Raw genomic sequence first — 26,534 nt, forward strand, 5'->3', positions numbered from 1 at the left:
AGCACCGTTGGTTGCTCCCTCAGAGGAGGTGTCGACGGAGCACCCGAAAGAGACCAGTACATGAGTGGCCGTCGTCGATTCGTCAATAGTACCGCCGTCTACCGCCCTTGCACAAGATATTCGCGATGTGCACGTTGCAGTGCGTATATTCTGTAAAATCCAGTGGTCCTGATCACTGTCGTGTTCGGCAACGTCCAGCTCAACCGTGGGTTCTCGGTCGTACATCATTGGTGAATTCGGTGTGTTAACTGGACCGGGGAATTATATACGGATAATATATTTAACCGGACACAATACGGTTGTATCCGCCAAGATGGCTCGTTCCCTTGCCAGCCCAGATTGAAGTTGGATGCCAGCTTACGCTCAGTGGTGTGCTTTAACATGGAATAGCAGGGGTCTCTAAAGCTGTTGCTTATCCGAGTCAGCTTTGCCGCTGTCCTGTCTCCTGGTGTTCTTCAGCCCTCGGCACACACAGGCTCTCTTTGAAACACGGACTGGTTGGACTGCTTTCGTGTTCACAAAATTCTTTTGTTGAAAACTTGTTCTGTGTACGTGGAATCCACAAGTGTAGCCGTCGATCGATCGTGCCAGTGCAGTGGACTGCTTCAACCAACGGAGGAGCAACAGAAATGAACTTCTGAGGTTGTGGCCCAAGATCTGCTCAATTTCGCAGTCCTTGAAGAGAATGGCGTTGCCGAGCCACCCGTCCTTGACGGCGTCGGCGAAAATGCCCCACAGGGCAAGGCGGACCGTGCCGCTGCCGTCGTTGGAGTGCCGATGAGCGTGAGCACACGTTTGGACGCCCAACGAAGTCGAGTACAACTGCGGGTACTGGCGACCGCTCTTTGCCGATTGGCTCGCGTCCGGGCATGCGACGCACCTCGGCATTATCGGACTCACATGCGATGACACTGTCGGCTTTGCACGGGCGATCGCCGTCACGACGTCGCTCACAAGCCTTCAGCTTGCCGTGACCTTTGGTGTGCTGCAAGGCTTGGTTGACATCGCCACCCCGCTAAAGGCCATCACAAAGCTACGACTAGCGCCCAAGAACGCGTAGTGGCATCGCTTCCACCGATGCTGTATCGTCGTCGGGGATGCAAATGGGCGGCAGCGTCCCGTCATCTTGAAAGGCGTGCACGTCGGCCTGGCCGGGCGCGCTATTATGCAAGTGGTGTGGATGATAGCTGGCCGCAATAGCTGCGGCCAAGTCTGCTATCGCGCGTTTTCTGCGTTGCACAATGCGCGCCTTTTCCTGCACGTGGCCAATGAGAACGTAGCTGCGGGTTCATTTTGCCCAATCAATTATCATACTGCACCGACAAGGACAAAGACGGCATCAATCGCCAGTGAGCTGGTGTCACCACCACGAGGTTCTACCAGTATCACTCTTGAATATACAGCCTCGTGCCAACGTCTTCTCTTGCTTCACGCATTGTAACGCCGTGTCCCTATACTCGCACACAATGCATCGATTCCACCGCCTCAACTGTCGCTTCTTCTCGACAACTCATCGCAGCCAGCACTCGGACCTCGTCGGCGCGACAGCACACATGCTCAAGCAGGCAGTCTTGCCGCTGGTCACCTCGAAAGGCACGGCCTCGCCGCTCACGCTTCGGGTGCTGGACGCTGGCGCCGGCGGCCATTCGATGCCACTGCTCTCGACCGTACTCACGCAGTGCGAGCAGCTCGTTCCGTGGGAGACTCGTCGCGAGTATCTCGCCTTGCACGCGTCCAGCAGCCGCGCCGATGTATCGGCGCTCGTCGATGCGCTGGCGTCGGACCATTCGTACGTGCCGTCGCACGCGAATGCGTTCGCCGGTGTCCTCCACAACAGCAACTTTCAGCAGCTCGTGCCACACAACTCGGTGGACCTCTGCGTCTCGTACGCTGCGCTCCAGTGGCTTTCCATGTTGCCGTCGTCCGTGCCAGGGCCGATGCTCACGCCCGACAACGTCTCGGGCGACGTGACGTGGCAAGCGGCAGCGACCGCCGACTTGACCGCCTTTCTCACGTTACGTGCGGCCGAAGTCGTCGACGACGGCGTATTGTCGATGACGCTCATGGCCGACGTCGGCGCGTCGACCATGGGCTTGATGGTGTCGGCGGTCGAGTCGGCGCTCACAGACCTCGTAGCGCTCGATCTGCTTTCGCCGACCTCGCTCGACGCGATCGCCATTGGCTGGTACCTGCGCAGCATGGACGACGTGGCTACCGCAGCCAGTGTCGTCGTCGACAAGTGGGACCGCATCGAGCTGCGCGCGATCTCGTTGCCGATGCAGACGCCGAATGCAACCGCGATGGCCATGTCCATCCTCTCGCTCTTGGGGCCCGCGCTGGCGTCGGGCTTGACGGAGCTCGAGCGATCCAACCCAGCGCTGGAGAGTGCGCTGATCGAGCGCTTGACTGCGCGCTTTACCGAGCCTGTCTGCGTCCGTGACAAGACCGCACCGCTCTATGACGTCATGACGATCGACTACATTTACGCAGCGTTCGCGCGCCGCCACCGCGCGCTTTCGATCTAGTCGGAAACGATTCTCGGTGAAGCAGATTTCGGCCAGATTTCAGATTTCAGATGTAAGAAACAAAACACCAGCTTACATTCTAGTGTGTTTGTCTCGGTGCTCGGAGCCGTCCTATTCCTTCAAGTAGTAGTACTGAGTACTAGCACACTCTGGTAGGAGTCTGCTAGCAGGTAGAATGCAGATGCGCTCTCCTCTCTACCAGAACGCGCGCCTGCGATGGCGTCTCCATCACTCTTCTCTGCCGACCTCGGTGCGAGCACATTTACGGTCCTGCTGGACAGTCACATGGGAGGGATGTATTACGCCGTCTCCTTGCGCTGTGTCGGGAGCCACCGATGATCCTTGTTGGCGTTCTTCTTGCGGCGCTTGGCCATAAACTTGGAGAGCCGACCCGACTCTTGGAGCTCGTCGTACTTGGCCTTGAGCTCGACCTGCTTCTTGTCTTTGCGCTTGAGGTAGAACGCGCTCTTGCCGTTCGCGACGGCTTCGCGCTCTTCGCGCTTGCGCTTCTGCGTCGCCTCGCGGATCTTGTCGGCGCGGTGCGTCTCGGCGCGCTCCTGCTTGCGTGACGCGAGCTCTTCCTTGAGCGCGGCCTTGCGCGTCGCGCTCTTGGCCTTCTTGAGCTGCTTCTTGACCTCGTCGAGCTCGGCGTCCTTGTAGTCTTCGAGAAACGTGTACGCCTTCTTGAAGAGGTCTTCGTTGAGCTTGCCGCTCGCCGCGTCAAAGCGCGGGTCGCGCGACGCCTTCTTTCGGATCTGAAGCACCTCGCGGAAGCGAGCGACCGGTCGCTTGGAGGTCATCTCGCGCGGGCAGTTCTTGTTGGCGCGCTTCGTGGTGGGCCCATCGTCGTCGTCGCCACTGCCTTCGTCCGAGGACGCGGCCTTGGGCGCGTTGGCGAAGCCGCTCTTCTTGAGCGCCAAGCGCTCTTCGATCGTTAGGTCGGCGTCGTTGCCCTTGGCCATGCTTGCTACAAGTACTGGATCATTGGTCCCAAAACTGATTGGTCGAAAGCCCTTCGATCGAAGTTTCTTAAATTCGGCATCCTTGCTGCCTCGATCTGTACGACGCAAAAGAGGTGCGCGCGCTTGCAGCCCGTACCAAAGGAATGCAAGTACAAACATGCGTTCTTCTCACTGCGCAAGGCGCGATGCCAACGGCGCGGCAATCGGCTCGTTGTGGCAGCGGATCTGCTCTTGCGGGACGGTGTTCTGTGCTGCAAGGTGGCATCTGCCGAATCCTCCCGTAGTACATTTTTCGGATTAATATCAGATACAAAGTACCAATAGTTCTGAGGGCGTTTAATTAATTACAAAGGGGGCACGAAGTTCGAAGTGGACCTCGATTCGGATTGGCTACTGAGTCGCCTTTCGCAGCCCATATTTGCTCTGCCCACGTCATGGCGCCGGCGAGGTCGGTCGGCGCAGCGCTCTGGGAGGCCGCCCGCCACGGCAAGCTCGACGACCTCAAGAAGCTCCTCAGGCGCATTAGCAGCGACATTTCGCTCAAGCCCATGCTCGAGTTCCGCCACCCGATGGAGGGCACGACGCCGCTGCTCGCCGCCACCTTGCACAACCACGCGGCCGCGCTTCTGCTGCTCATCGAAGCAGGCGTCCGTGTCCACGCGACGACGCGAACCAAGAAGAAGAGCACGCCGCTCCACGTCGCTGCGTACTATGGCTACGACGCGATTGTGCGGCTCTTGCTCCAGCACGGCGCCGACGTCTACCGCCAGAACGCGCTCGGTCTTTTGCCGCTGGACGTCGCACGCTTCAAGGTTCAGACGGCGTGCGTCGATGCGCTTCTGCGTGCGATGGAAGTGTTCCAGGCGCCCATGAGTTATCGCAACGCGGCCAAGGTCTTCAAGAGCTGGCGGCGCTGCTTTGTGCGGCTGCTGCGTGTCTCGGGTGAAAAAGCCACGCCGCAGTACGAGCTCGCGTTCTACCCGACCAAGGACAGCGTGTGCCCAACCAAAGTCGCTTGGTTCAACCCGCAAGTCTCTGTCCTGGAGGCCCACCCCGACGACGCGCTGGAGCTCCGGTTTACACCGGCGGCGATCTGGGTTCCGTACCGTCCATCGACGTTTACCCGCGACGTGGGCGCTTTGCCGCGAGCCAAGCAGCAACCTCGGGCCTTCCGCCTCCTCGTCGAATCGGCAAATGCGGTGCAAGAGTGGTGCAACATTGGGATTGTCGTGGCCGTGCAGAGCCGCCGACACGCCAACGCCGCCGACGTCTTTGTCCCACAAGCCACCAACCCGTATGCTGACGGCATTGCCGAGTTTATTGCAGCATCGCTGGCTGCGAACGAAAAGCATCAAGTGCACGCAACCACGAGCCGTGCAGCACCGCCCAGTCCAGCCAGCAACCCCGCCAGTCCAGCCAGCAACCCCGCCAGTCCAGCCAGCAACCCCGTCAGTCCAGCAAGTATGCCATCGAGTCCAATCTTTTCCCTGCCCTCAGCATGCAAACCACCGAGCCCAGGAGTCACTCATCGACCAAGCTCCCGAACGAATTTGCCTTTCAACTTTGACAAGCTCGCCATCGGTCCTGTGGCGGCACAGCCACTGCCAGCGTCTGCACCGTCGTTTCCGGGGTTGATGGCAGCACCAAGCGCGCCGCCCCTCGACGAGACACTTCCTGTGCACGTGCGTGGGCCGCCGCCGTCGTACCGGCAAGCCATCACGTCGCATGCGAACGACGGCGCCGAGTGCATCATTTGCTTGGACGCCCCAAAGAACAGCGTGACGCTTCCGTGCCGGCATCTTGCGTGCTGTAGCCGCTGCCTCGCACAAGACGTCTCGCTCTGTCCTGTCTGCCGCGCCCCCATCGAATCGGTGCTTCAAGTGTTTACTTGATGCTAAAGTTATAAACGTTCAACTTGTCTGCGTTCGCATGATACCCCAATTTTGCATTCCGAAATAAATAACAACAGCGACGACAACTACAACTACTGTCGGTAAGAAACTCACTTGTCTTGTTCGTGGATGGCAGTGGAGGGAGTGCTGATAGCAATTGAAACGTGGTCGGCACTCGGTGGTGTAGCCAGCACGTCGTCGTCGTCGTCGCGGGGGGTCGGCGTTGCCAATGCCGTCGCTGCGAGGCTTGGGCGGCGCCACGCCGGCTGCCCCATCGCACAGAGCAGCTGGATTGGAATAGCCACCGACTCGATCGTGCACATGCCAATGAGGTGGAGAAAATCGAACGAGCCATTTTGCACCGCAAACGTGCTGCCGTGCATGACGAGGGCGGCGCCGAGCGTCGAGGTCGCCACGATGAGCGCGTTGCGTTCCGTACATCGGAGAAAGAGCAGTGCGACGAACGCCGCCCAGACGCCCGCCACGATCCCAAACGCGACGTCGACCACCGGACGCATCGCGTAAGCGCTAATGGCGCCGACGGCTGCCATGGCCAGCGCGATCAAGGTCAGCGTGGTCAAGCGCATGGCCTCGTCGAGGCCACCGTGGCGGTGGCCCGCGTAAAAGACAAGGGTGACGATCGCAATAGGTACGATCGCGGCGAGAGGCGAGACGTAGAAGGTAAAGAGACTGCCGAGGAGACCGAGGAAGAGCGCAATCATGTAGGCGAGGCGGTAGCCGAGGCAGCAGCACGTGACCCCGAGGAGGACAAAGGTCGTTGCGACCGGCGAGTAGTCGGCCATCGTAGTGAGAACGAGCGCGCAAGTTTGTGAATAAATGCGTCGTACAATCATCGCGAAATGATCCGGTGGCCTATTATAGGCCAGACATTACGTCGTAAACGGCTAGCTTTGTCAGCTGGGTGCACGCCGGTCCAGACGTCAACCAACCCGATAGCCAGCCGGTTTCATTGTTACATATGTTTGCGTTATCTAATTTGCTCGTTTCGTCAAACCCTTGCCGGTACGATACGTTCGAGAGGCGACAACAGCACTTCGTACTACCGTGTTCAATGTGAACACGGGAAGTGATTGGAACAGATTTGGAGGTGTGCTCTTGATGCAGCCCATGCATTGACGTGCACTTGTTGTTAGAAAATATGCTCGCTTTCTATGGCAGTTACCTTTGAACGTGAGCAAATGTAACACGATTTTTGTTGATGGACCATCATACGCTTTAGACAGTGCAGACACTACGTGCAAGTATACAAAGTTGCCTTCAAGCCGCCCAGCGAACGACGTTGCGTCGTCGTCTGGTCAACTGAGAAGATTCGGAGAACCCGCTTGAGTCCTCGTTTCAAAACATCTCTTATAGCAAAACACAACGAATAAGCTCAGCGATCCAGGCGTATTGTGGTCGACAGGCGGAAGGCATAAGCGCGGAGATGCTGCTCAACGACAACGACAACGTGCGCAGTTCTTGTCCGCGAAGGGTTGCGCACTAGAATGCAAAATCGCCATCGATTGGCCATAGAGTCGGTCGGGATCCAACTTGCGTGATCCATCCATGAAGAATTGGTACAGTGCAGCACGAGTAGATGTTATACCAGCATCCATGAAGCGGTCCCGGCTCTTTTGAAGAGCGACGCAATTTCCCCACAAAAAGTTTTCTGGAAGCGTCGAGAGACAGTCATCTAGGCCATCACATCACAAGGACTGTACTACTGCAACATGACCACACGTAGGTGCCACAATGCACGACAATGTACTGGAATTAGGGACCCGAACTCAAATGCATAGCAGTCAGTACTAGTAGGTCGTCGACTAGGTAGACGGACAAAACGACTCGATATTCCGCACAACACAGCGTTAGAGACAGCCACCACGTGAACTTCGTTGTAGTCGTCTCGAAAGCGTCGTCTACGGATTCGTACGAGGTGCACGCCTTGCCCGGTGCAAGAGCAGGCAGACTGGGTACGCCACTCTGCAGCTCTCTCTGGTAACTATCGGCAATACACTTCTTCATACTGATTCACACAAAGGAGCAACGTGAAGGACAGCGTCTAGAGCGTGCGGTAGTTTCCATACAGGAATAATATGCTGGCTGACGCCAGTGGCCTCGGTACATGAGTAGAGTCGTCGCGAGGCAACATCTAGCAGTCGCTTGGGCTTGCGACTGCCCTCCGCGAGCTCGTTACTAGCAGCTCGCCAACGACGAGCGACTCGTGTTGTTACGTATAGTACGCTATCGCATCGATCGCGCGCTCGCCTGTCGAGGACACAAATCCCCTAATCATTTGCTCTAGCTACTAACTTCACTGTGTAATGCTACAGTGCAAGCATGCAGACATCGAGTAAGCGTCGCAGGATGCGTTGACAGCGATGCCAACGCTGCGCCCACTCGTTCGACACGAAAGACGCCACCAACGAACAACTCGCTACATGACAGTTGATAGAAGGGCGGTATGGGAATAGGTTATGCCGTAGTGTAGCCTTCGCAGCGTTACGTACTAGTACAGCTTGTCAAGAGCCACCGAGATGACTCTTGCTGCTGTACATGTAAACAAGAAGCGGACTCGTTGCATGCCCCACACCCGTGTTTGGGAGAGATAGATGGTTTTCATCACCACCTGAGTGAGTCTATGAACGGATGTTGTTATGCAGAGGTGTCCTAGTTTGTGCCGGAGCACGCGTGCACCAGCTCAACTGCATCAATGGATCTTCCAGCTTCTTGCTTCACCTTTTAGCTTTTAGCTTTTAGCTTTTAGCTTTTAGCTTTTAGCTTTTAGCTTTTAGCTTTTAGCTTTTAGCTTTAGCCCCTACGTGGATTCTATGGGGCATTTTTACTTCAGTATGGAAAAAGGTCCTTGCCGTACCGAGTAGCTGCGACCTACCGTTCAAAGACGCTAGTTCCAACGTCTATATACCCTAGTCGAGTTGGACAATGTCTTGGAAGAACAATTGTGTGCACAGAATTTCGTTGCCGTTGATTGGCGTTTTGGTTTCGATCTATAAATAGCCACGCGGCGATCTCAGCTCATTTACGCTTCCAGCAGCAGCAGCGCGAGCATGGGAACGACCGAGTCGCGGACGACGCCGCCGCCGCATGCGTCCGGCGCGATGCTCTGGAAGGCGTCGCGGCTGGGCGACGTCAACAAGGTCCGCGCGATCCTGCTGCACCCGGACGCGGCCATATTTGTCAACTGGACCCACCCCGAGCATGGCACGACGCCCCTCATGATGGCGAGTCTCTGCGGCAAGGTATGACCTACAGCACCCATCCACAAGCCGAAACTAGCATGTATGGCTAGCACAAGCTCGTATCGATGCTGCTCGAGAGAGGTGCGGGCGTCAACGTCCGCGACCGCGCCGGCGGCAATACGGCGCTGCACTTTGCGGCGGCCAAGAACAAGGTCGGCGTTGTCGAGAAGCTCCTGTCGGCCAACTGCGACGCGCACATCTGGAACGACGATGGCCTCGCTGCCATCGACCTTGCGCGCTTTGCCGGCCAGCGGGAGGTCGCGCTGCTACTCTCGCGCCGGTTTGTGACGGCCAAGGGCTTCCTTTACGTCAAGAAAGGCCACTCGGTTTTTACGCAGTGGAAGAAGCAGTGGTGCATGCTTCTCGAGTGCACGACCGACCAGTCGTGTCTTGAACTCGCCATGTACAAGGAGCCGGACGATGTCAAGCCCACCAAAGTCCTCTTGCTGAGCGCGGCCGCGACCGCTGTTTCGCCGACGTCGTCGAGCCGCCACGTGCGCAAGCACACGTTCCACTTTACGCCCAACGCGACCATCCAGCGCTACCAGCGCGATGCGTTCTCACGGTCCGAGAGCATCCGTGGGCGCCGGCACCTTCCCAGCTACAGCGCCAACGGCGTGCGCTTTGCGACAGAGACCGAGGACGGTCGCCGGCAGTGGGTCGAGCTCCTCGGTCCGCTCGCGTTCACGCCACTGCCACCCCGAATGGTGCGCTCCGCCTGTCCGGTGGCCAGGTCAACTGCATGCATCTTGCCTAGGACAATGTGCCACAACGCAGCAGCAACAACAACTCTATCGAAACCACCCTCGAGGACCAAAAGCAAGATATGCGTTGCTACAACGTAGGGCCCGAGCCGTGCCCCGAGGTGCGTCCGTCGGCGCCGCCGCTCGAGCTCGGCGCGTTCGAGGCCAACAACGACTGCGTCATCTGCATGGACCAGCCGCGCGCCGCAGTCGTTGTGCCATGTGGCCACCTCGCGGGCTGCTACCCGTGTCTCCAGGAGCATCAGCGCAAAGCGACGGGATGCCCGATATGCCGGACGCCCATCGCGACCGTCGTCCGCGTCTTCACGTGCTAATACTACGCTCATGGTCAGTACCGGTCCCGTCGTTCGTCCCTGAACGCACGACCTATCGTTCTCTGCAGATCCCGCTGGCGTACCCCGACCAGGCGCCGGTTTCTTTGCATCCGTGCGATGACGAGCAGAAGTGTAGCTTTGCATTTCATTTTGCCATCTGGTGGCGCTGGATCTGGCACCCACCTCGAGTTCGTGTACGCGTCTGGTCAGCGCGATTTGGTATGGTTTCTGCAACCACACCGATTTTCTGAAGCGATGCGCCCATGGCGCATGCGTTGCTCACTGCACATATCGGGCCAAACGCTCGCTCGTTCCGTCCTCGCAACGCAAGGTCTTTGCAACCACCTCTTTTCTCACAAGGAATTTGGTGAATTGGGTGTGTTCCGAAACCTCAGGAATGGCGTGTCGCGCGGCCTCGCAAAGGGTCCCGCCCGACGCAAGTGCAATTACATGGTATTCTACGGGCCGTTTCGCGTCCTCCAAGTACTGTTCATTGTCGTGCCTTCAACCAAACGAAAATACTTTGTGGGCAGAGTCGGTGAACATCGCGATGCTTTCTGACCCAAGACACTTGCATATCAATATCAACCCTCGTGTCCCTGAATAGATAGCGATATGTCGTATGTACAGCAAGAGAAATGCAACTTCAGGAAGCAAGTCCGCACGATCGCCAGGCCGGGTCGTTTCTTTGCCAGCGCCATCAGCGTGTCGGGCTCGGGACCTCTGCGTTTCTATATTTTGCAATACAGAATGGATTCGTTTTGATCTTCAACCCCACATACACTCTACTGTAAACCTGTCATAATACATATATGGTACAAAATGATTTTGCATTTGCGGGACGGGACAGGGGCTGCGGTGGGTTGAAGTGTTGCACGCTTGGCAGCATGTGGCGTCGCCCGCCGAGCTCTTGAAGCTCAAGAAAGCCACCACTGTCTCATATGGATGCAGCGGCAAAGCAGAGATTCCACGCACCTCACTTTACAATTTCGTGTCAACCAGCACCATCCCCCCATCAACCTCTTCACGATGGACCTCTCTCGCATTCTCGCGCCCATCGAGTTGGACGCGTTTGACGACCACGACATGACCGACGCCTCCATGTCGTCGTCGCCTCGGTCGTCCAACGGCGGCGACTCGCCGCGCGCGTCGGCGCCGCATCTCCGCATGGGCAAATGGTTTCCGGAAGAAGAGCAGTTTGCTCTCGTGCTCATCGAGTGCTTCATCCTCGGCGCGTTCGCCGACCTTGCGACCGGCACGTCGCTCCGGTCGTTCCTCGCCGAGAAGCTCCAGTGCCCGCCCATGCGCATCTCCAAAAAGTTCTCGGGCGAAGGCCACCACCTCAACTTTGCCGGCGTCTCGATCCCCAAGAAGCTCGGCCAGAAGCGCTACTTGCGCCAGAACGTCGACGCGCTCGCGGCCGCCAAGCTCGCGTCGGTCGATGACCTCAAGGCGTCCTTCCTCCGCGCGGTGGCAGAAGAGAAGCAGCTCGACCTCGCGGTCAAGGACAAGCTGCCGAAGCGCGCCATGCGCAGTGAGCGCGGCGGCCTCTCGTTCGCGGCCAACAACCGCGTCGGCTACTGGTCGCGCGAAGAACAGACGTACGCAAGCAAGCTCATCGAGGCCTTCATGAAGGGCCAGCTCCAGCTGCGCAAGGGCACGTCGCTCCGGTCGTTCCTTGCTCACCGCCTCGGCTGCAACCCGATGCGCGTCTCCAAGAAGCTCGCGACGTGCGCGATTGCGGGCATGGAGATTCCCCGGCGCATTGGCACGGCGACGTACCAGCCCAAGATGTACCAAGACGCGAGCATGGCCGAGATCCTCCAGACCGAGCGCGAGCTGCAGTCGCTCCGGGCGCTCTGCTTTGGCGAGTCCATCGACGTCCTCCAAGACAAGCTCCTCACGTCGTTCCCGTCGCGCCCGCTCAGCTCCTTCTCGATGCTGTGCGCGGCCGCCCAGACGTCCGGTGTTGTGGGGCACTAAACCAGTGTTTCCGATCTATATTTAAAATACGACATATTATTTATCCTACAAACATCAAGTTGTTTTCAAATAAATCAAAACAATACAAACAGAATATGTGATTGGTAAACACTGGATGCGACATGTCAACTCTGAGGCCCCTTGCCGTGGACGGTTCTATGCTTCGGCGCATGGCCGCGACGCGAGTAATTCAAAGACGTTGAGCTTCTCGTTGAAGGCAACCAAGGAACCACGGTACGTACCTTGGACGCATCGGCCTCCGTGGCAGCGATAGGCTGTGAATCGGATGTGCATATCTGAGAAGGCAAAGCAAAGCAGCGTGAACCACCCAGAATGCGTTCGATGCACTGGACAACACTGGGCGTACGCAGCATCGCCAGCATGACTTACACTGCACGCTTCAAGCGGCAGACAGAGCACTGCCATGCCAGTTGCGGCAGAGTCCCGTGTGTATCTGGCCTTCAGAAATGCACCCAACCGCGTGTCAAAAACGGGCAATAGTCCATTGTAATCCGACTTGTATCTCTACTGGTTACGTTTCTACAACTTGCAATCTACAAAAGGCGGTTTTGCGTTACTTGCCCCATCGTGTCGCTACCTGCGGTCGCAAAAAACGAACTTGGGGTTTGTATTGAGAAAATGAGTCGCATGGGATTGGCCGATTTTCACGGAATTTGCCCCAATCGGCGTCATTTGTCAATCGCCAAAGTCAATGGGTCAATTCAAGAAGGCAGCCGGCACCAAGGCCAAGTCGGTCGCGCCGTCGCCGCAGCAGCTCGAGAAGGAGGTGCTCACGCACCATGCCAAGACCGTCTACTTCAACGGCCTCTGGAAGGACTTTTTGACAAAGGCCTGCGCCATGGTTGGCGGTGTCTCGGGCTACCACGCCTTCTCGCTCTTCAGCGGCGCCGGCTACAGCCTCCAGTTCAACCTCGCGTTCGAGCTCCTGTCGCTTGTCACGTCGATCTCGTGCGTGTTCTTCTTGCATCGCCTCTACAAGCCGCTCCTTCTCTTCAAGCTTGGCTTTAGCCTCATGCTCATCCAGCTGTGCTGGTTTGGCGCCCAGGTCTACAACCTCCGCGTGCACAACGTCAAGGGCGAGCTCGACAACGACCAGACGCCCATGGGCACGATCTGCTTTCTCTTTTGCTGGGCCTCGGACCGCTACATGCTGCGCAACGAAGCCACGGCGCAAAAGGCCACGGCCGAAGTCTCGCAAATCGCCAAGAAGCTGCAGTAGAAAGTCCCTCCTCGCCCATGTCTAATAGAGTCGACGTTCTTTTGGTGGAGCTAGTCACTTCTTCAGTGATGCACCTTGCATCACGCGTGCATGCGAGCGCCTTGGGACACGCGTCTCGTCCATCACGCCGTCGCAGCGCTGCATCGACCCGACGAAGCTTGGCCAATGTGTCCCAGCTCATTGACACCGTCCATATCTCAGCGCCACGTGATAGAGAGGCCCGCTGCTGTCGCACATGTTCATGACGACCGCGGCTGCAACCTCTATGCTGCAGCATGTCCCGGTTCTTCTGTCTGTCGGTCGCAGCAACCTTGCGACGCTCGGCCTACCGGTAGCTGCACGCCTGACGCTGCAGTCCCGCTGCTATATCACGCCAACTAGTAGAAGCTCAGAGTACACTCATCGTGCTCGGAGGAAGGAAGCTGCGGCGAAGTACGGTACTTGGCTGTGCGAATTGCGGGGCTTTTCCAACCGGACTCATTCTTCATCCGGATGGACTTTGGTCCCCAGAATCCCGAGTGGGCCGACGTCCAGCGCGTGCCGCAGGACGATGGGCCGAACCCCGCGGCCCCGATCAACTACTCGGGCTACTGTACATGGCCTCATACGCATGCGTCGCCTCATGCGTGTGCCTAGACCGCGACGTCATGGACCTCTTCCGCGCCGTGCTGCTCTCGGACGAGCTCAGCCAGCGCACGCTGACGCTGACCGAGGCCGTCATCGAGTGCAACGCGGCCAACTACACGGCGTGGTAGGCTACGTGGGCAAGGCACATGGGCGCGAGTGCTACGCGTAGGCACTTTCGGCGCAAGGTGCTCAAGGCGCTCGGCGCCGACTTGGCCGACGAACTTGACTTTTGCATGGACAAGGCGCTCGACAACCCGAAAAACTACCAGATTTGGCACCACCGCCGCGAGATTGTCGACCGGTTCAACGACCCCAAGTTTGAGCTGCCGTTCATCGCCGAGGCGCTCTCGGACGACAGCAAGAACTACCACTGCTGGTCGTACCGCCAATGGGTCGTGCGGCGCTTCGACCTCTGGGACGGCGAAATCGCGTTCGTCGACGAGATGCTCGCCCACGACATGCGCAACAACTCGGTACGCTATTGTGTCATTTTGTGTATTTTGTGTGTATTTTATGTATTTTTGCGTATTTTGAGCACAAATTGTCTAACTTGCAATGTTTCAAGGCGTGGAACCACCGGTGGTTTGTCATGAACCACTCGCCGCCGAGCGCGATCGTGCGCGCGCAAGAGATCGACGTTGCGTTCGCGTACATTGCAAAGGCGCCGCACAACGAAAGCGCGTGGAACTATCTCCGCGGCTGGATCGCGCACCAGGACTTTGTCGAGCTCCCGACCATCCAAGCCAAGTGCCAAGCCATCTACGCGGCGCACCCGACGTGCACGTTTGCGGCCAGTGTCCTTGTCGACATTCTATCGCAAGAACCGACGCCGGTCAACGTGGCGTCGGCGACCGAGGTAGGTGCCTCTTGCTTGCATCAGGAGGGCTCATGGCTTCTGTGGCGTAGATCTTGGAGCAGCTCATGGTGGTCGACCCGGTCCGCGCGCCGTACTGGAGCTACGTCCAGAAGGGTCTCCATGCGTAATGGGCCGCAAAACCAAGTACAGGAGAAGACGATATTGTGCAACAACACGACAGATTGTCTATCGTTTCGACAAATTACATGCCCGGCGGGAAGGTGCTGACGGTCGCCATGTCTTCGATCTTGGTGCCGTTGATGACGAATTCGAGCTTGATGCGCATCATGATGGGTTTCTAGTCATGTGGTCAATAACGTCCTAGACCACAAGGACGATTGTGGGATAGTACCTCGCCGTGGTTGGTGTTTTGGATCTTGGCGACTTGGGTCAAGCGACCGCCCATGTTGGCCGGCACGGTCGTCCCGCTCGGCGGCTCCATGATGAGGCGAATGTACTACATATGACATCGCTAAAGTCCAAACGACAGAATATACCTTGGGAAACGCGGCCTGCAGCACAAACTGGTCGAGCTGGTAGGCCGACGCATTCGTAAACATGCACGAAATGTATGTGATCGACGGGTCCGACGGGTTGGGCTTGGAGAGCTCCATGTCCATCGAGAGCCCGTTCTTCTCGTATGCGCGAATGTGCTGGCCCGGCGGCGCGACGGCCGCGACCTCGGGCTGCGCTGATTGCGCCATCATCCCAAGCAGATCGGCGGCGGCCGACGAGGCCACCGGTGCCGGCGTCGGTGTCGGTGTCGGCGCCGAAAAGAGGTCGGCCAACAGGTCGACAGCGGGCGGCATCGGTGCAGGTGCCGGCGCCGGCGCCGTTGGCGCGCCACCACCAAAAATGTCGTCGAGGTCCAAGAGGTTGGCGGCCGGCGCCGTCGGTTTAGTTTCTGCAAAGTCGCTCGCGTTCGAGATGGGCGCGGCCGAGATCGAGAGCGACTGGGACTGCCGCGTGCGGACGCGCGCCATGTCGATGATGGGCATCGGCGCGAGGACGTCGGGTCGGATGCTGCTCCAGCGCGGCTCGAGCAAGCCAACAAACTCGACCGCACGCTGCTGCAAGTCGACCGTCTACGCCACCATTATCAACTTGATACATTGAAAGAAACACGACAGACCAGCGAGTTTTTGTAGCCAGCGAGAAGCGTCTCGAGGCTCGCAATCGCCGTCGGGTCGTGGAGGCGCGTCGTGAGCTTGACGGCCGCCGTGAGCCCGTACGCTTTGGTCGTGTCGGTCGCCGACTGGTGACGCATGCACGTCACAAGTACGTCGACGATCGCCGCATCCTCGACCTTGGACTTGCCGACAAGCGTCTCCTCGTCGGCCGGCGGGTCCTGGCCGAGCGCGCGGCCGTACTCACCGAGGCACCACAAGGTCACATGCGACAGCGCGAGCTGGCTCATGTCTTCCTTGAGCGCCCAAAAGAGCTTGTGCACCACATAGCCGTGGAGCTCCGGGTTCTTCTGAATGAGCACGATGAGCGAACTCGCAATGCGGTCGTCCGTGAGCGCGCTCCCCGCAATCGAGAGCATCGTGATGAGCGTGTCAATGTGCCAACGCTGCGTCGGCGCGTACCGCTCGACCGCATCTAGTCACCTTTGTGAGCAATTTTCGTGCGGATCTAGACCGTGTGTACCAGCGATGCGCGAGCACAGCGCGGGCTTTTGGTCGTTGGGCGACACGACGAGGTAGTTGAGCATTTCGCGCGCCAACTAGAGATACGTGGCAGCGTGAGCGTGCAGACTAAGATCGGAGCGGTACGGATTGAATGTTGGTTTCGTTGACGAGCGCGTAAATGAGTTCGAGCGCACGCTGCCGGATGGACGCGTCCGGGTCCTTCAAGCAGTCGACGATCGTGTTGCGGTGGCGCTGCACGGCTGGCGCATCGTCCGCAATGACCTGTACATGAGAGTGAGCGCGAGAGTGAGAGGGAGAGTGTACCTTGGAGAGCGTGTTGAGCGCCACGTAGCGAATGTTGTTGTCGCGGTTGAGGAGGAAGCGGCCGAGGATGTTGATCGCCAACACCTTGAGCCCGCTCTCGCTCTGGATCGACATGATGGTCGAGACGCACTCGTACAAGATGGCGTTGCCCGCGTTCTTGGACGTCTCCGTGTTGGTCGCGACTTGGGCAAGCACGTCGTTCATGGCCTCGCTTGCCTCGTCGTCGTCCTGGCCAAGAAGGCGGAGGCAGCTACGGTTCCGATTGTCGCCTGCACCGTACCCAGATGAATCGACGTACCTGAGGATGTTGACTTGCAGAAACGGGTCGACGATGCCCGAGACGTCGTACTCGGGCGTGTAGTTGTTGGAGAGGAGGTTGCGGAGCTCCTTGACGAGCGTCGGCACGAGCGCCTTGAAGTAGCCAATGTGGCCTTCGTGGTCGATCAAGAGCAAGTCGATGATGAGTTGGACGCCCGTGAGCAGCACGGCGTGGTTGCGGCACTTGAGCAAGTCGTGGATCGGCTCGATAAAGTCCTCGACGAGCTCGGGCACTTGGCGGAAGACGCGGACGCACGCGAGCGCGGCCTTCTTGCGCAGATAGTCGTTCTCGCTCTTGAGGTGCTTGTCAATGTCCGTGATCAAGTCGCGCGCCATGTCGGGCTACAGTAGCGGTCGATAGATTGATACGGCCAGCCAGCCATGCGTACCGAGGCAATGTTGCCGACCGCCGTCAACGAGAGCCCGACCACGAACGGGTTGACATGGTTGAGGTCGCTAGAAGCACGCTTTGAGAGGGCCATGGCCTGCGCAGAGGCACGTACTTTTTGAGCGAGTTGGTCACAAGCGTCAACACCTCCTCTTGGTCGTTGAGCAGCAGCATGAGACCCTACCACCATAGCGCACATGAGCCGAGAGCGGTGCGACGCGGTGTACGAGATAGCCTATTCTCTTCTCGGAGAAGTTGTTGGCGGCAATGAGCTTGAGGCATTCCATCTGCCCAAAGTGGCTGGGGTACCCGAGCATGTGAATGAAGAGGAGCTTGGCCACGTTGCGGTGGCGGTACTGCTTGTCCTGGTCCTTGAAGGCCGTGCGGATCAAGGCGCTCTCCTTCGCGATCACTGCCCGCTCCTCGGCGGCCGTCTTGCACGCGCGGACGTTCCGGATCAAATCGCGCAGCTTGATGCTCATCGTCGCTGCTTTCTGTCTTCCCAACTGACTTGTGCGCCTGTGGTCGACTATTGCCCCGATGCCATTGGCCAAAAGAATGCCATTCCGCCCTATGATTGGTCAAGACGGCGATTTTCGAGCCGCTTTTAACCAATCCAAGCATGCTACATGGACATGGCAGGCGTCAAGCACCTCGGCGCTGCAGGTCAAGACGGCTGCGCGAGACGCTCGGACCAAAGCCTGCGCTAGCTGCACTGGCCTGTCGCTGGTGTCGGTGGACCTTGGTTACCCCTGGACACAGGCGTGGGCCCCCTGAAGTGCACGCTGGGCTAGCTCATGACCAGGCGTCAACATCGAGGTAGCTCGCGCATGACCCTTGACGAAGGACTCTACACGACCGCAGCAATCTGCAAATAGAGACGTCGCGAGGCTGGCGCTAGCCGGAGAAATCGCCTCGCCAAATGCCTTGTTTGCCTTGTTAGCTGATGTCCTTGTGGCGCTCTCCAGCTTGAGCAGAGATAGTCAGGCTCATAGCTCGAGGGCTGGGATCGGCAAAGGAGGTCATGGGTACCTACTAGTTGCCTCTACTCGTACACGCAGGAAGACACTGCCGTAGCTCATGTTGAGCGCTGTCCAGAGCAATGGCGGCGCTGGGTCGGACAGTGCCGGGTGGAAACCTTGATGACGGAATGGATGCACCACTGTGTCGAGATGAGCTGGCAGCACGAGAGCTCGTTCGAGCGAGAAATCCCTGCACCAGCTGCGCCCCGCTCCTGTATGCGATGCGGACGTTCCGAAGCAGCACACGCAGAGTGTTGGCTGCTTCTCGACCGCCAACAAACTTGAACCCAAGGCACTTCATTTTTTCGCCGCCCGGTCCTTTACAAAATGACGTCTTTTTTTGCTTGGCTTCTGGCCCGCGATCCTCCTGCGCGCACGTTCATGTAGCAGTCTTGGCCATGCAGCGCGACACCGCCACATCGACCACGCGCGTGTGTTTACGAACGCACGCTTGACATCGTGCACAGTGGGTAAGTGCAAGGTCCGTCCTGGCCACAAGAAAAGCGCGCATCGGATACCATTGCTGTCAATGGCTGGAAGAAGAAGAAGCCTGCAAGTGCTCCTACGGCGAGAACGAGAACGGTAGAAGGTCGTAGAGCGGCGTCATCGTCCCTCGCCGCCGACGCAGGCTCGTCCAGCTGCTCGCGAGTCGCGTTGTAGCGCCTCAGCGCAGGAGCTGTGACACCGATCTTATCGCATTCTGATTGGCCAAAGTCGCTTCGACATGTCATAGTCCTAGCCCTATGACGCGTCGCGTCTGCAAATTTGGTGGTTTCCGTCATCATTGGGAAGCGTACTTTATCGGGATTGAACTCGGTTTTGCTATGCATGGGGAGCGGCGCACTTGTACGAGACGATCCCACTGTGTCCCTTGGAATCCTCAAGTTCAACGTCTGCGCCGGGCATGTTCAAATTCGGTCTTTCGGCTTTCTATGCCACATCACTTGTCCTGATTAGGACAAAGCCTTGGCGACGCCAGCCATGGATTCTTTTGGCGCTTTCTCGACAGCGTCTCTGTGACTTACTCGGCCACTCGCCGTGCGTCACGCCAACGCAGACCAGAGACGCTGCAGACAGGCCGTTCACGAACGTCTTCTTCCCGTCCTCAATGCATTTCTCTGCGTAATTTTACTTGGGTAGCGCCATCCTCCTTGACGACCCTTCCTCATGTTTCGACTCTTTTGTTGGTGCTATGCGCCGCCCAGGTCGCATTTTGCGCAACCTGCAATGGCGCCAGTGTATCACGATGGGTCACCTTCAACACGAGACGCTTGCGAGAAAGTAGCGAGTGATTGAGACGGAGCTGGGGCAAATTTCGAAATCTGAGACACCGAATAATTTCGGCCACGTTGACGGAGATGGGTAATCTCACAGCGCAGGCGCCGATTTGGGTCATTTCCAATTCGGCGCCGCCCTTCGAACGCTCTTCCTCTTCGCTCCGTACTACAATGGACACGCTCAACTTTAAGATGCTGCAGCCGTCGACGACCTTCAACGAGGCCCACCGCGCGCTCTCCAACTTTCTCTGCATTGGCTCGGACGAAGACACGCTCGACATCATCCAGGAGATGATGTTTATGAAGAAGTCGTTCTCGATCAAGCCGACGGTCGCGCTCTTCACGGCGCCCAAGGACAAGGCGCTGACCAAGGTCATCGAAGAGGACGACGAAGAAGAGGATGATTCGGAAGACGAGGCGTGAAGAGACGCCCAGCCGTGTCCGTGTAGTTTAGCCCTAATTAGAGTCCGTCGTCGTACTAGGAAGAAGATGATGGCGAGCGTCGTGCAACAAGAGATCTATTTATCGCATCCGTCTTGATTTGTGTGGTGAGTCTAGTTGGTCTTGGGGCGCAAGGATGCACTTGACGCGAGGTTGCTTTCGATCCAGAGCTGGACTTCGTCCGGGATCGGCGGCGGCGACAGACCTGGCGCGACCTTGGCGACGAGGGCCGACGGCCGCAGTCGCCCCAGCACGTTGTTCTTGACGTACACGATCGCGTGCACAAAGTCTTGCTTGCCGTCCTTGCAGCGCGTGACGAAGCGCTGCTCGACGTAGAACGCCTGGTCGTCCCACGCCAACACCCGCGTCTCGAGCGCATACGTTTGGCCCAACGAGAGCTCGCGCCGATACCGCACAGTCTGTGCGCCAACCACGAGGTTGCCGCCTTCGGCGCGCAAGATGGCCCAGACGCCGTTGGCACGCCAAAAGTCCCGGCGCCCAAAGCCGCATTCGCGAAGGTACCGCGCGTTGTTGCAGTGGCCGTTCCGGTCAATGTCGCCGAGCGAGACGCGGCCATGGCGAACGTACGTGTCGACCAAGTCGGTGCGAGGCTTGGTCGGCAGCGGCAGCACGAGCAGGTGGAGCTGGTAGATGGCCATGTCGAGAAAGTACCAGCCGTCGCAGAAGACAAAGAACGACAGTCCCGCGAGGACCGCCGAGAGGCCGTGGCTGCAACCGACGGCGCCAAGCGCGGTGCCATAGACGCTGAGCGGGCCGAGCGCGAGGAGCGCGATGGTCGACAAGCCGTGCAGGATCATCGCGGCTGACTTCGGCCTCGTTCCACTTCGCCCACCGTCAGCATCGGTGACGTGTTTTTATGTATTCTTGCAGGCTATCAAATATCAAGGGGTTGAACCAGATTGTGGGGAAGATACGCTGGCTGATGCTACGAGTGGGAGGAGGCTTGTTGCATCAACAGCGCTCTCTCAAAACGCTCTCACTACAGTACCGTGCGCAGGTTTGGTTTGGACAAGGAGTATGTCAGAGCATCGTTGCCACAAAAATATGACGTGGCAGTCCGAGAGGACAGGTTCCGCGTGCTTGATTGGTCACCCAATCCCTGCGTCGTGAAGAAGGCCAGCACCGAACATCGATTGACGAACAAGCGACTTCTGTGCGCTGGTTGGCCTCTTCATGGGGCTCTGTCGCCGCCTTCGTAAGCGGCAGCCGCAGCGAGATCCGCAGCTGCGAGCAACGATGCGCTATATCACTGCAAGAATCTTCCGTTTCCCACTTTACGCTGTGCACAGTTCTCTGCTTTCGTTGGCATCTCAGAGACCGGCATTTGATGTACTATCGTTGCGCACCTGGTGTTGGGCTAGGAGCCTGGCTGGTTTACAGTTGGGTCGTGCAACGACAAGCATTTGCGTCGGATGCCTTATCGTCGATCTCGCGAGGACGAGTGATGCTTGAACCAGAGCAGTGTTCTGGCACGTCGATTTGCGCTGCGCAAAAATCGCCGCCGCTGCTACAGGAGGGCCACGTACCGCAGGAACGCGGCTCTTAGGAAGGGTCCGGGGCTGTATCTCGATGAACGCGTTCCCTATCGATGGAGCCTCATCTTGCCTCATGAACCCCATGCCGCTCGGCTGCAACCGCGTCATTTCGCTGGTCGTTGTATTTTGATCTGACTGCAGGAGCAGTGGAAGCGCCATTTGCCGGGCTGTGGCGCGCGTCCCTTGGCGTCCGTTGCGATCCCATGTCATCGAAACGTGCGAGCTATGCGTTGTGGGAGGCAATGACGCGCCGCTGTCACGCGCGTCCTAGTGCGTTGATTGGCGTTTGGCTGGCCTGTGATTGGCCGTGGGCATTTTGGCAAGAAAAAAAAGGCGGCGTCGACCCGATGACCCGGTGCCAGCCCAAGTCCAAGGCCGTGATCCTCGTCGGCGGCCATGAGGACCGGTACTTTCGCCCGCTCTCGATGGACCAGCCCAAGCCGCTCTTCCCAATCGCGGGCCGGCCGATGCTCTACCACCACGTCGAGGCCTGCGCCAAGGTGCCCCACATGACCGAGATCCTCCTCATCGGCGGCCACGACGAAGGCCTCTTTGCGCGCTTCCTCGACATTGTCATGCGTGAAATCCTCGTGCCCATTCGGTACCTCCAGGAGCGCGAGCCTTTGGGCACCGCCGGCGGCCTCCGCGTCTTCTTCGACGAGATCATGCTCGGGTCGCCCGACATGCTCTTCGTGCTCCATTACGACATTTGCTGCAGCTTTCCGCTCCAGGACATGGTCTACCAGCACCTGCGCACGCATGCGTCTTGCACGATGCTCGGCAAGCGCGTGTTTCCCGACGAGGCCAAAACGTACGGCTGCATCGTCGCCGACGACGCGTGCGAGGTCGTCCACTGGGCCGAGAAGCCCGAGACGTTTGTGAGCGACCTCATCAACTGCGGCATCTACCTCTTCAACATCAAAGTACTTGGTCGCATCATGGACGTTGGCGACGCGCGCGCCGACGCCCGCCGCACCGCGCAGGCCAGCCGCAACCAGCCGCGGTTCCCGTACAAGCCTCTCTTCCACGAATGCGTCAACGGCCTCAGGTAGACATGGATATTTGTGCTTCTTGGCTCTTGATACTGTGCGCTAGCCTCGAGCAAGACATTTTGATCCCCATGGCTGGCCAGCAAGAGCTCTACGTGTACGAGACCGGTGACTTTTGGTGCCAGATCAAGACGCCTGGCATGGCCGTCATGTGCTCGGAGCTCTACATGCAGCGGTACCGGTACGTCGACCCGACGCTGCTCTCGTCGACGGGCGGGAAGCTCTCGCCGCACATTGAAGGCATGGCATATCGCTCTCGCGCAAGTGCTCATGTGCGAATCTAGGCAATGTGGTCATCGATCCCAGTGCGACCATCCACCCCAGCGCCAAGCTCGGCCCGAATGTCGTGATCGCCGCCGGCGTCAGCATTGGCAAAGGGGTCCGCGTCGCCCATTCGATCGTGCTCGCCGGGGCGACCATCAAGGACCATGCATGTGTGCTCTTCTCGATCCTGGGCTGGAACTGCACGGTCGGCGAGTGGGCGCGGGTCGAAGGCGAACCGCCGAATGACACGATGGCCAAGCCGACGGGCGCCGACACGTCGATCCCGCGCGACGTGACCATCTTTGGCACGTCCGTGCTCTGCGCGCCCGAGATCATTGTCCGCAACTGCGTCGTCCTCCCGCGCAAGGTGCTCACGCAAAGCTGCCACAATGAGATCTTGCTTTAACTTACACCATTCTTACACGATTGCCCGGTTGCTATTGTCGCCTTGCTGGTTGTGTTCTTCTTCATCGTGACCAAGGTTGATGCCATGGTTTTGTGGGCGCGGTGCAGGGAGAGCGTCGTCTTCGGTCGCTGGCATGACCTCGGGCTGGCCGTCGACGCGCGCTCGCTTGTTGGGGCGGTCGGAAAGTTCTTGGAAAAAGTCTAGAGCGGAGTTGGACCGGTAGTAGACAGGAGAGACGAGCGTACCATGCACTTTTAAGCGGTGGACGAGCGCCATGAAGTAGTCGCGGTGCCGCAAGAACATGCATTCCATGCCACTGAGCAGACTCGCATCGAGCAGAATGTTGCCCTCTACTCGACATTGCATGAAAAACGATCCTAAAAAACGGGAAAATCGACGAAAATACCATCGTCGACGTATTTCTCATCGCCTTGGTCGTTGGCCGCACCAAAGCGCGACTCCATAAAGGACCAGCACTGGTCGGCGCGCGCGGCCACGACCTCGCGCGTGCACGTGGCGTCGGCGCACGACTTGCGGATCTTGGAGTCGGTGTCGGACCGCAGCGATAGGCTTGGTTCCCCGACGAGCAGCTTGCGAAACTCCTTGCGGCGGCGCACGTCCATGTGGTCGACGAGCGCGCCGACGCGGAACGCACGGTCGTTGGCGTCTTCGACGTCGGCGTATTGCATCTACACCGACACAGACAGTGTCAAGACGACACCTTTGATGCAAGAGTCGTCATAAGTCGTACCGCCCAGGCCGTGCTGAGGGCCTTCTGCGCCGGCGTGAGCAGCTTGCGAAGCGCCGCCTTTTCTTTGGTGCGCGTCTCAATCGTCGCTTTGGTCGCGCTCGCGATCGTACGTGGCGCTTCGAGCGCTAGTCCGTCCATGACCAGCGCCCATGCGTTCGGCGTCGGCTTGCCGCCTTCGAGCGAGACGAGGCCGCCAGCGCGCCGGACGCGCCAGCGCTCGCCCTTGAACCACGTCGCAATTTCGAGCCACGGAAGCCCCGTCGACGCGCTGAGCTCGAGGAGCTCAGATTTCGTCGGGCGGCTGTTGCGCAAAAAGGCGAGGCGCAGCGCGACCTGCTGGTGGATCGACTTGGTCGCGTTGCCTGGCGGCTGGTACGTGGGCGGTGGCACGAGCGGAAAGTACCGCGCGACGGGCACGACGCGGGCCTTGACGCCGCGCCGGCGAATGTGGCTGCTCGAGGAGTAGTCGACCATGTCGTTTGTGTGCAGCACGTGGGCAAACTCAAAGTCGGGGCCCGGTGGCGCCTCGGGCAGCACGCCGTCGAGGAGGACCGGACTCTCGCCCTCGATCGCATCAAAGGCCGGCGCGGCCAGCTCGCGCGGGAACGCGACGCGGCCATCGTCGTCGTCTTCGTCGTCGTCGTGGTTCGCCTCGTCGGTCTCGTTGCCATGGACGCCGACCCGCTCCGACATGTCGAGTGGCATCTGCAGCATCATGACGAGCGACGGCGTCTGCGCTTCCTCGGGCATCTGCGTCTCCGAGTCGTCAGGCATCTGCGTCTGCGAGTCGTCGGCCTCGGCCATCGTGTTGAGGAGATGGTCCATTCTCGCTGGAATCTTATTGGCACGAAGGATTGGCCGGATGATTCCGCACGGGGATTGGTGCAAAAGATGCAAATACCGACGCATGATTGGTGTACTTTTGAATCAATTGGGATTGGCCAAAATGAGTAACACCCGGCCAATCAGTGGACGAAAAGGGTTAAACGCGTCAATCCTTCGGATTGGTGGAACAAATGGGTCCTTTGGCGATCTTGACAAGCGCAGTCCACACGCAGGCAGAGGCCACTTATGGCGCATGCTTCGGACATGACAGATATTGGCAATCACAAGATAAGGATGCTTTAAAGTATCACTTGTAAGTTACCTGTGGTAGCGTACCAGAGCCCCTCCTTCTCCTGTACGAAACATCCCAGCAGGTCAAGTTGCGTTTTCTCAGTTAATTCACGTTTTTCACATATGCGTGTAAAAACACGCGTGGGAAACCCACAATTTGATTCACATTGAAAGCGCGATCTCATGGAGGCGTGGGTGAAGAAGACGACCAAGAATGAGCGCTACGTCGACACGAGCACGGTTGAGACCGACCTCGGACTTGGCAGCGTCGACTCGATGAGGCTGATGCGGTCCATCGTCTCGTCTGCCCTCGAGCAGGACGCTGTGGTCCGGGCGCTCCGGATGGTACATGTTGACGACGACCTCCGCAACGTGCGGACGACGCTTTGGTTGCACGCTCCGTTCGACCTCGAGGACGACGTCATTATCGTGCTCAAGAAGAAGGGGAAGAACTCACGACCCCTCACGGTGACAGCGCTCGGCATGGCGGCGATACATGCGAGCGGCCGCGCTCTGCTCGTTTCGACGCACAACATTCGATTTGCTCAGGGAGCCCCTCGCGGGCACCGGAGCCCACCGGCCACTAACGACGTTGAAGTGGGCGCTGCTCAAGTCGAAGTTCTGCTCCGAGCTGTCGTGAAGAGCGGTTGCACTCCTCAGTTTCGGACAGGCGTGATCGCCAAGATGAAGACGCCGCCAGAGACAAAGAAGAGCCGTCACAAGAAAAACAAGGGTGGCAGCCCAAATCTTGTCGCGCGATCCACGCTTGCCGCGTCTGCCGGTCACCACGAGGCCGGTAACCCTTCTCTCATTTATGGGGACATCGACTATGCGGGATTTTAGCGCAACAAAAGAAGACGGCCGAGAAGGACAAGGCAGCCAAAGACAAGACGAGCATCATCACGCCGCCAGCCGTCGCTCCGAGTCCATCGCCACTTACTGCGTAGCAACAAGAGCTCAGCGCGATCCGCGACGCCACGGCGAAATACCATTAATTAGATCTATCTGTCGTGGGCACATGCCCTAGTTAATTTACCCGATTTATTGCATTTAATCGGGTCACTGAATTCCTAAGCAGGTTACGCGAAGGAGCTCATGCTAACTATCAAACCTAGTAGTACAGTCGTACATTGACAACCTTTTCGCTAAATGTGGGACGACTTTGCATTCCCAAAGCACGGCTGAGACGACTTTACGCGGTGGCGTCGCAATAGAAGGAGCTTTCGAAATCTTATTCCGCGTACTCGCCGACTTGCGCGACGCAATTACATGCTAGTGTAAAGGCACCTGCAGGAGTCCTTCACCATTTCACTGACGCATTGGATGACTTTGCATGTCAAAAAAGAACTCTGCAGTGCGCCTCGTAGTTGGGTGATTCAAGACGCGTTGAAGTTGAAGTCGAGACAGCATGGGGAGGCGTACGAGGACCGAGTGGACAAACAACAAAAGTAGTGCATTGGACCACTGAGCTTTAGTGAAACATCTCTACGATGCGCCAAGCGGGCACGTGGCGGGCACTGGTCCAAGTGTATTTTTCGCGATTTTATTGCATTTAATCGGGTCACTGA

The 26,534-nt window shown here is 58.3% G+C and overlaps 14 protein-coding genes across 14 annotated transcripts; 9 read left to right on the forward strand and 5 right to left on the reverse strand.

The window, feature by feature from the left end:
- Positions 1 to 1,326: 1,326 nt before the first annotated feature.
- SDRG_03830 (hypothetical protein) lies at positions 1,327 to 2,612 on the forward strand. Its single transcript, XM_008609474.1, has one exon. The coding sequence runs from the start codon at positions 1,467 to 1,469 to the stop codon at positions 2,523 to 2,525; it is 1,059 nt and encodes a 352-aa protein (XP_008607696.1). The 5' UTR covers positions 1,327 to 1,466; the 3' UTR covers positions 2,526 to 2,612.
- Positions 2,535 to 3,512, reverse strand: SDRG_03831 (hypothetical protein). Its single transcript, XM_008609475.1, has one exon. The coding sequence runs from the start codon at positions 3,485 to 3,487 to the stop codon at positions 2,825 to 2,827; it is 663 nt and encodes a 220-aa protein (XP_008607697.1). The 5' UTR covers positions 3,488 to 3,512; the 3' UTR covers positions 2,535 to 2,824.
- Positions 3,513 to 3,907: 395 nt separating this feature from the next.
- SDRG_03832 (hypothetical protein) lies at positions 3,908 to 5,476 on the forward strand. The gene has a single exon (XM_008609476.1). The coding sequence runs from the start codon at positions 3,922 to 3,924 to the stop codon at positions 5,377 to 5,379; it is 1,458 nt and encodes a 485-aa protein (XP_008607698.1). The 5' UTR covers positions 3,908 to 3,921; the 3' UTR covers positions 5,380 to 5,476.
- A 13-nt stretch (positions 5,477 to 5,489) lies between these two features.
- Positions 5,490 to 6,201, reverse strand: SDRG_03833 (hypothetical protein; the record flags this gene model as incomplete). The annotated part of the gene is made up of 1 exon (XM_008609477.1): positions 5,490 to 6,201. Exon 1 carries the CDS (start codon positions 6,180 to 6,182, stop codon positions 5,490 to 5,492), a length of 693 nt encoding a protein of 230 aa, XP_008607699.1. The 5' UTR covers positions 6,183 to 6,201.
- A 2,201-nt stretch (positions 6,202 to 8,402) lies between these two features.
- On the forward strand, positions 8,403 to 10,316 carry SDRG_03834 (hypothetical protein). Its single transcript, XM_008609478.1, has 3 exons — positions 8,403 to 8,639; positions 8,690 to 9,346; positions 9,397 to 10,316. Exons 1-3 carry the CDS (start codon positions 8,448 to 8,450, stop codon positions 9,715 to 9,717), a joined length of 1,170 nt encoding a protein of 389 aa, XP_008607700.1. The 5' UTR covers positions 8,403 to 8,447; the 3' UTR covers positions 9,718 to 10,316.
- Positions 10,317 to 10,665: 349 nt separating this feature from the next.
- On the forward strand, positions 10,666 to 11,814 carry SDRG_03835 (hypothetical protein). Its single transcript, XM_008609479.1, has one exon. The coding sequence runs from the start codon at positions 10,747 to 10,749 to the stop codon at positions 11,698 to 11,700; it is 954 nt and encodes a 317-aa protein (XP_008607701.1). The 5' UTR covers positions 10,666 to 10,746; the 3' UTR covers positions 11,701 to 11,814.
- Positions 11,815 to 12,367: 553 nt separating this feature from the next.
- Positions 12,368 to 12,991, forward strand: SDRG_03836 (hypothetical protein). Its single transcript, XM_008609480.1, has one exon. It carries the CDS (start codon positions 12,413 to 12,415, stop codon positions 12,938 to 12,940), a length of 528 nt encoding a protein of 175 aa, XP_008607702.1. The 5' UTR covers positions 12,368 to 12,412; the 3' UTR covers positions 12,941 to 12,991.
- A 193-nt stretch (positions 12,992 to 13,184) lies between these two features.
- SDRG_03837 (hypothetical protein) lies at positions 13,185 to 14,655 on the forward strand. Its single transcript, XM_008609481.1, has 5 exons — positions 13,185 to 13,532; positions 13,577 to 13,691; positions 13,737 to 14,040; positions 14,133 to 14,423; positions 14,474 to 14,655. The coding sequence occupies exons 1-5, from the start codon at positions 13,433 to 13,435 to the stop codon at positions 14,549 to 14,551; spliced, it is 888 nt and encodes a 295-aa protein (XP_008607703.1). The 5' UTR covers positions 13,185 to 13,432; the 3' UTR covers positions 14,552 to 14,655.
- Positions 14,570 to 17,582, reverse strand: SDRG_03838 (hypothetical protein). The gene is made up of 11 exons (XM_008609482.1): positions 17,312 to 17,582; positions 17,200 to 17,264; positions 17,086 to 17,152; positions 16,677 to 17,038; positions 16,379 to 16,628; positions 16,199 to 16,336; positions 16,074 to 16,149; positions 15,556 to 16,025; positions 14,921 to 15,508; positions 14,776 to 14,880; positions 14,570 to 14,721 (listed from the first exon to the last, which is right to left on the reverse strand). The coding sequence occupies exons 1-11, from the start codon at positions 17,564 to 17,566 to the stop codon at positions 14,626 to 14,628; spliced, it is 2,472 nt and encodes an 823-aa protein (XP_008607704.1). The 5' UTR covers positions 17,567 to 17,582; the 3' UTR covers positions 14,570 to 14,625.
- Positions 17,583 to 19,457: 1,875 nt separating this feature from the next.
- Positions 19,458 to 19,915, forward strand: SDRG_03839 (hypothetical protein). The gene has a single exon (XM_008609483.1). It carries the CDS (start codon positions 19,465 to 19,467, stop codon positions 19,804 to 19,806), a length of 342 nt encoding a protein of 113 aa, XP_008607705.1. The 5' UTR covers positions 19,458 to 19,464; the 3' UTR covers positions 19,807 to 19,915.
- On the reverse strand, positions 19,877 to 20,734 carry SDRG_03840 (hypothetical protein). The gene has a single exon (XM_008609484.1). It carries the CDS (start codon positions 20,640 to 20,642, stop codon positions 19,938 to 19,940), a length of 705 nt encoding a protein of 234 aa, XP_008607706.1. The 5' UTR covers positions 20,643 to 20,734; the 3' UTR covers positions 19,877 to 19,937.
- A 967-nt stretch (positions 20,735 to 21,701) lies between these two features.
- SDRG_03841 (hypothetical protein) lies at positions 21,702 to 23,176 on the forward strand. Its single transcript, XM_008609485.1, has 3 exons — positions 21,702 to 22,428; positions 22,476 to 22,669; positions 22,714 to 23,176. Exons 1-3 carry the CDS (start codon positions 21,728 to 21,730, stop codon positions 23,097 to 23,099), a joined length of 1,281 nt encoding a protein of 426 aa, XP_008607707.1. The 5' UTR covers positions 21,702 to 21,727; the 3' UTR covers positions 23,100 to 23,176.
- On the reverse strand, positions 23,112 to 24,675 carry SDRG_03842 (hypothetical protein; the record flags this gene model as incomplete). The annotated part of the gene is made up of 4 exons (XM_008609486.1): positions 23,112 to 23,299; positions 23,345 to 23,449; positions 23,506 to 23,788; positions 23,851 to 24,675. 4 exons carry the CDS (start codon positions 24,673 to 24,675, stop codon positions 23,112 to 23,114), a joined length of 1,401 nt encoding a protein of 466 aa, XP_008607708.1.
- A 459-nt stretch (positions 24,676 to 25,134) lies between these two features.
- Positions 25,135 to 26,012, forward strand: SDRG_03843 (hypothetical protein). The gene is made up of 2 exons (XM_008609487.1): positions 25,135 to 25,762; positions 25,810 to 26,012. The coding sequence occupies exons 1-2, from the start codon at positions 25,150 to 25,152 to the stop codon at positions 25,911 to 25,913; spliced, it is 717 nt and encodes a 238-aa protein (XP_008607709.1). The 5' UTR covers positions 25,135 to 25,149; the 3' UTR covers positions 25,914 to 26,012.
- Positions 26,013 to 26,534: the final 522 nt, after the last annotated feature.

Source organism: Saprolegnia diclina (genome assembly GCF_000281045.1).
Source record: "Saprolegnia diclina VS20 unplaced genomic scaffold supercont1.9, whole genome shotgun sequence".
NCBI classification, from domain to species: domain Eukaryota; phylum Oomycota; class Saprolegniomycetes; order Saprolegniales; family Saprolegniaceae; genus Saprolegnia; species Saprolegnia diclina.

Excerpts from the sequence above, each read along its gene's own strand:
- SDRG_03843 (XM_008609487.1), top strand. The coding sequence starts at position 25,150 with ATGGAGGCGTGGGTGAAGAAGACGACCAAGAATGAGCGCTACGTCGAC. Across the intron at positions 25,763-25,809 it reads TGCCGGTCACCACGAGGCCG|CGCAACAAAAGAAGACGGCC; the intron begins GTAACCCTTCTC and ends GCGGGATTTTAG.
- SDRG_03837 (XM_008609481.1), top strand. The coding sequence starts at position 13,433 with ATGGACTTTGGTCCCCAGAATCCCGAGTGGGCCGACGTCCAGCGCGTG. Across the intron at positions 13,692-13,736 it reads GCGGCCAACTACACGGCGTG|GCACTTTCGGCGCAAGGTGC; the intron begins GTAGGCTACGTG and ends TGCTACGCGTAG. Across the intron at positions 14,424-14,473 it reads ACGTGGCGTCGGCGACCGAG|ATCTTGGAGCAGCTCATGGT; the intron begins GTAGGTGCCTCT and ends TCTGTGGCGTAG.
- SDRG_03841 (XM_008609485.1), top strand. The coding sequence starts at position 21,728 with ATGACCCGGTGCCAGCCCAAGTCCAAGGCCGTGATCCTCGTCGGCGGC. Across the intron at positions 22,429-22,475 it reads GAATGCGTCAACGGCCTCAG|CCTCGAGCAAGACATTTTGA; the intron begins GTAGACATGGAT and ends ACTGTGCGCTAG. Across the intron at positions 22,670-22,713 it reads GCTCTCGCCGCACATTGAAG|GCAATGTGGTCATCGATCCC; the intron begins GCATGGCATATC and ends GTGCGAATCTAG.
- SDRG_03840 (XM_008609484.1), bottom strand. The coding sequence starts at position 20,642 with ATGATCCTGCACGGCTTGTCGACCATCGCGCTCCTCGCGCTCGGCCCG.
- SDRG_03839 (XM_008609483.1), top strand. The coding sequence starts at position 19,465 with ATGGGTAATCTCACAGCGCAGGCGCCGATTTGGGTCATTTCCAATTCG.
- SDRG_03838 (XM_008609482.1), bottom strand. The coding sequence starts at position 17,566 with ATGAGCATCAAGCTGCGCGATTTGATCCGGAACGTCCGCGCGTGCAAG. Across the intron at positions 15,509-15,555 it reads CTGGCTACAAAAACTCGCTG|ACGGTCGACTTGCAGCAGCG; the intron begins GTCTGTCGTGTT and ends ATGGTGGCGTAG. Across the intron at positions 14,881-14,920 it reads TGCAGGCCGCGTTTCCCAAG|TACATTCGCCTCATCATGGA; the intron begins GTATATTCTGTC and ends TGTCATATGTAG.
- SDRG_03834 (XM_008609478.1), top strand. The coding sequence starts at position 8,448 with ATGGGAACGACCGAGTCGCGGACGACGCCGCCGCCGCATGCGTCCGGC. Across the intron at positions 8,640-8,689 it reads TGGCGAGTCTCTGCGGCAAG|CACAAGCTCGTATCGATGCT; the intron begins GTATGACCTACA and ends ATGTATGGCTAG. Across the intron at positions 9,347-9,396 it reads CGCCACTGCCACCCCGAATG|GACAATGTGCCACAACGCAG; the intron begins GTGCGCTCCGCC and ends CATCTTGCCTAG.
- SDRG_03831 (XM_008609475.1), bottom strand. The coding sequence starts at position 3,487 with ATGGCCAAGGGCAACGACGCCGACCTAACGATCGAAGAGCGCTTGGCG.
- SDRG_03832 (XM_008609476.1), top strand. The coding sequence starts at position 3,922 with ATGGCGCCGGCGAGGTCGGTCGGCGCAGCGCTCTGGGAGGCCGCCCGC.
- SDRG_03836 (XM_008609480.1), top strand. The coding sequence starts at position 12,413 with ATGGGTCAATTCAAGAAGGCAGCCGGCACCAAGGCCAAGTCGGTCGCG.
- SDRG_03830 (XM_008609474.1), top strand. The coding sequence starts at position 1,467 with ATGCATCGATTCCACCGCCTCAACTGTCGCTTCTTCTCGACAACTCAT.
- SDRG_03835 (XM_008609479.1), top strand. The coding sequence starts at position 10,747 with ATGGACCTCTCTCGCATTCTCGCGCCCATCGAGTTGGACGCGTTTGAC.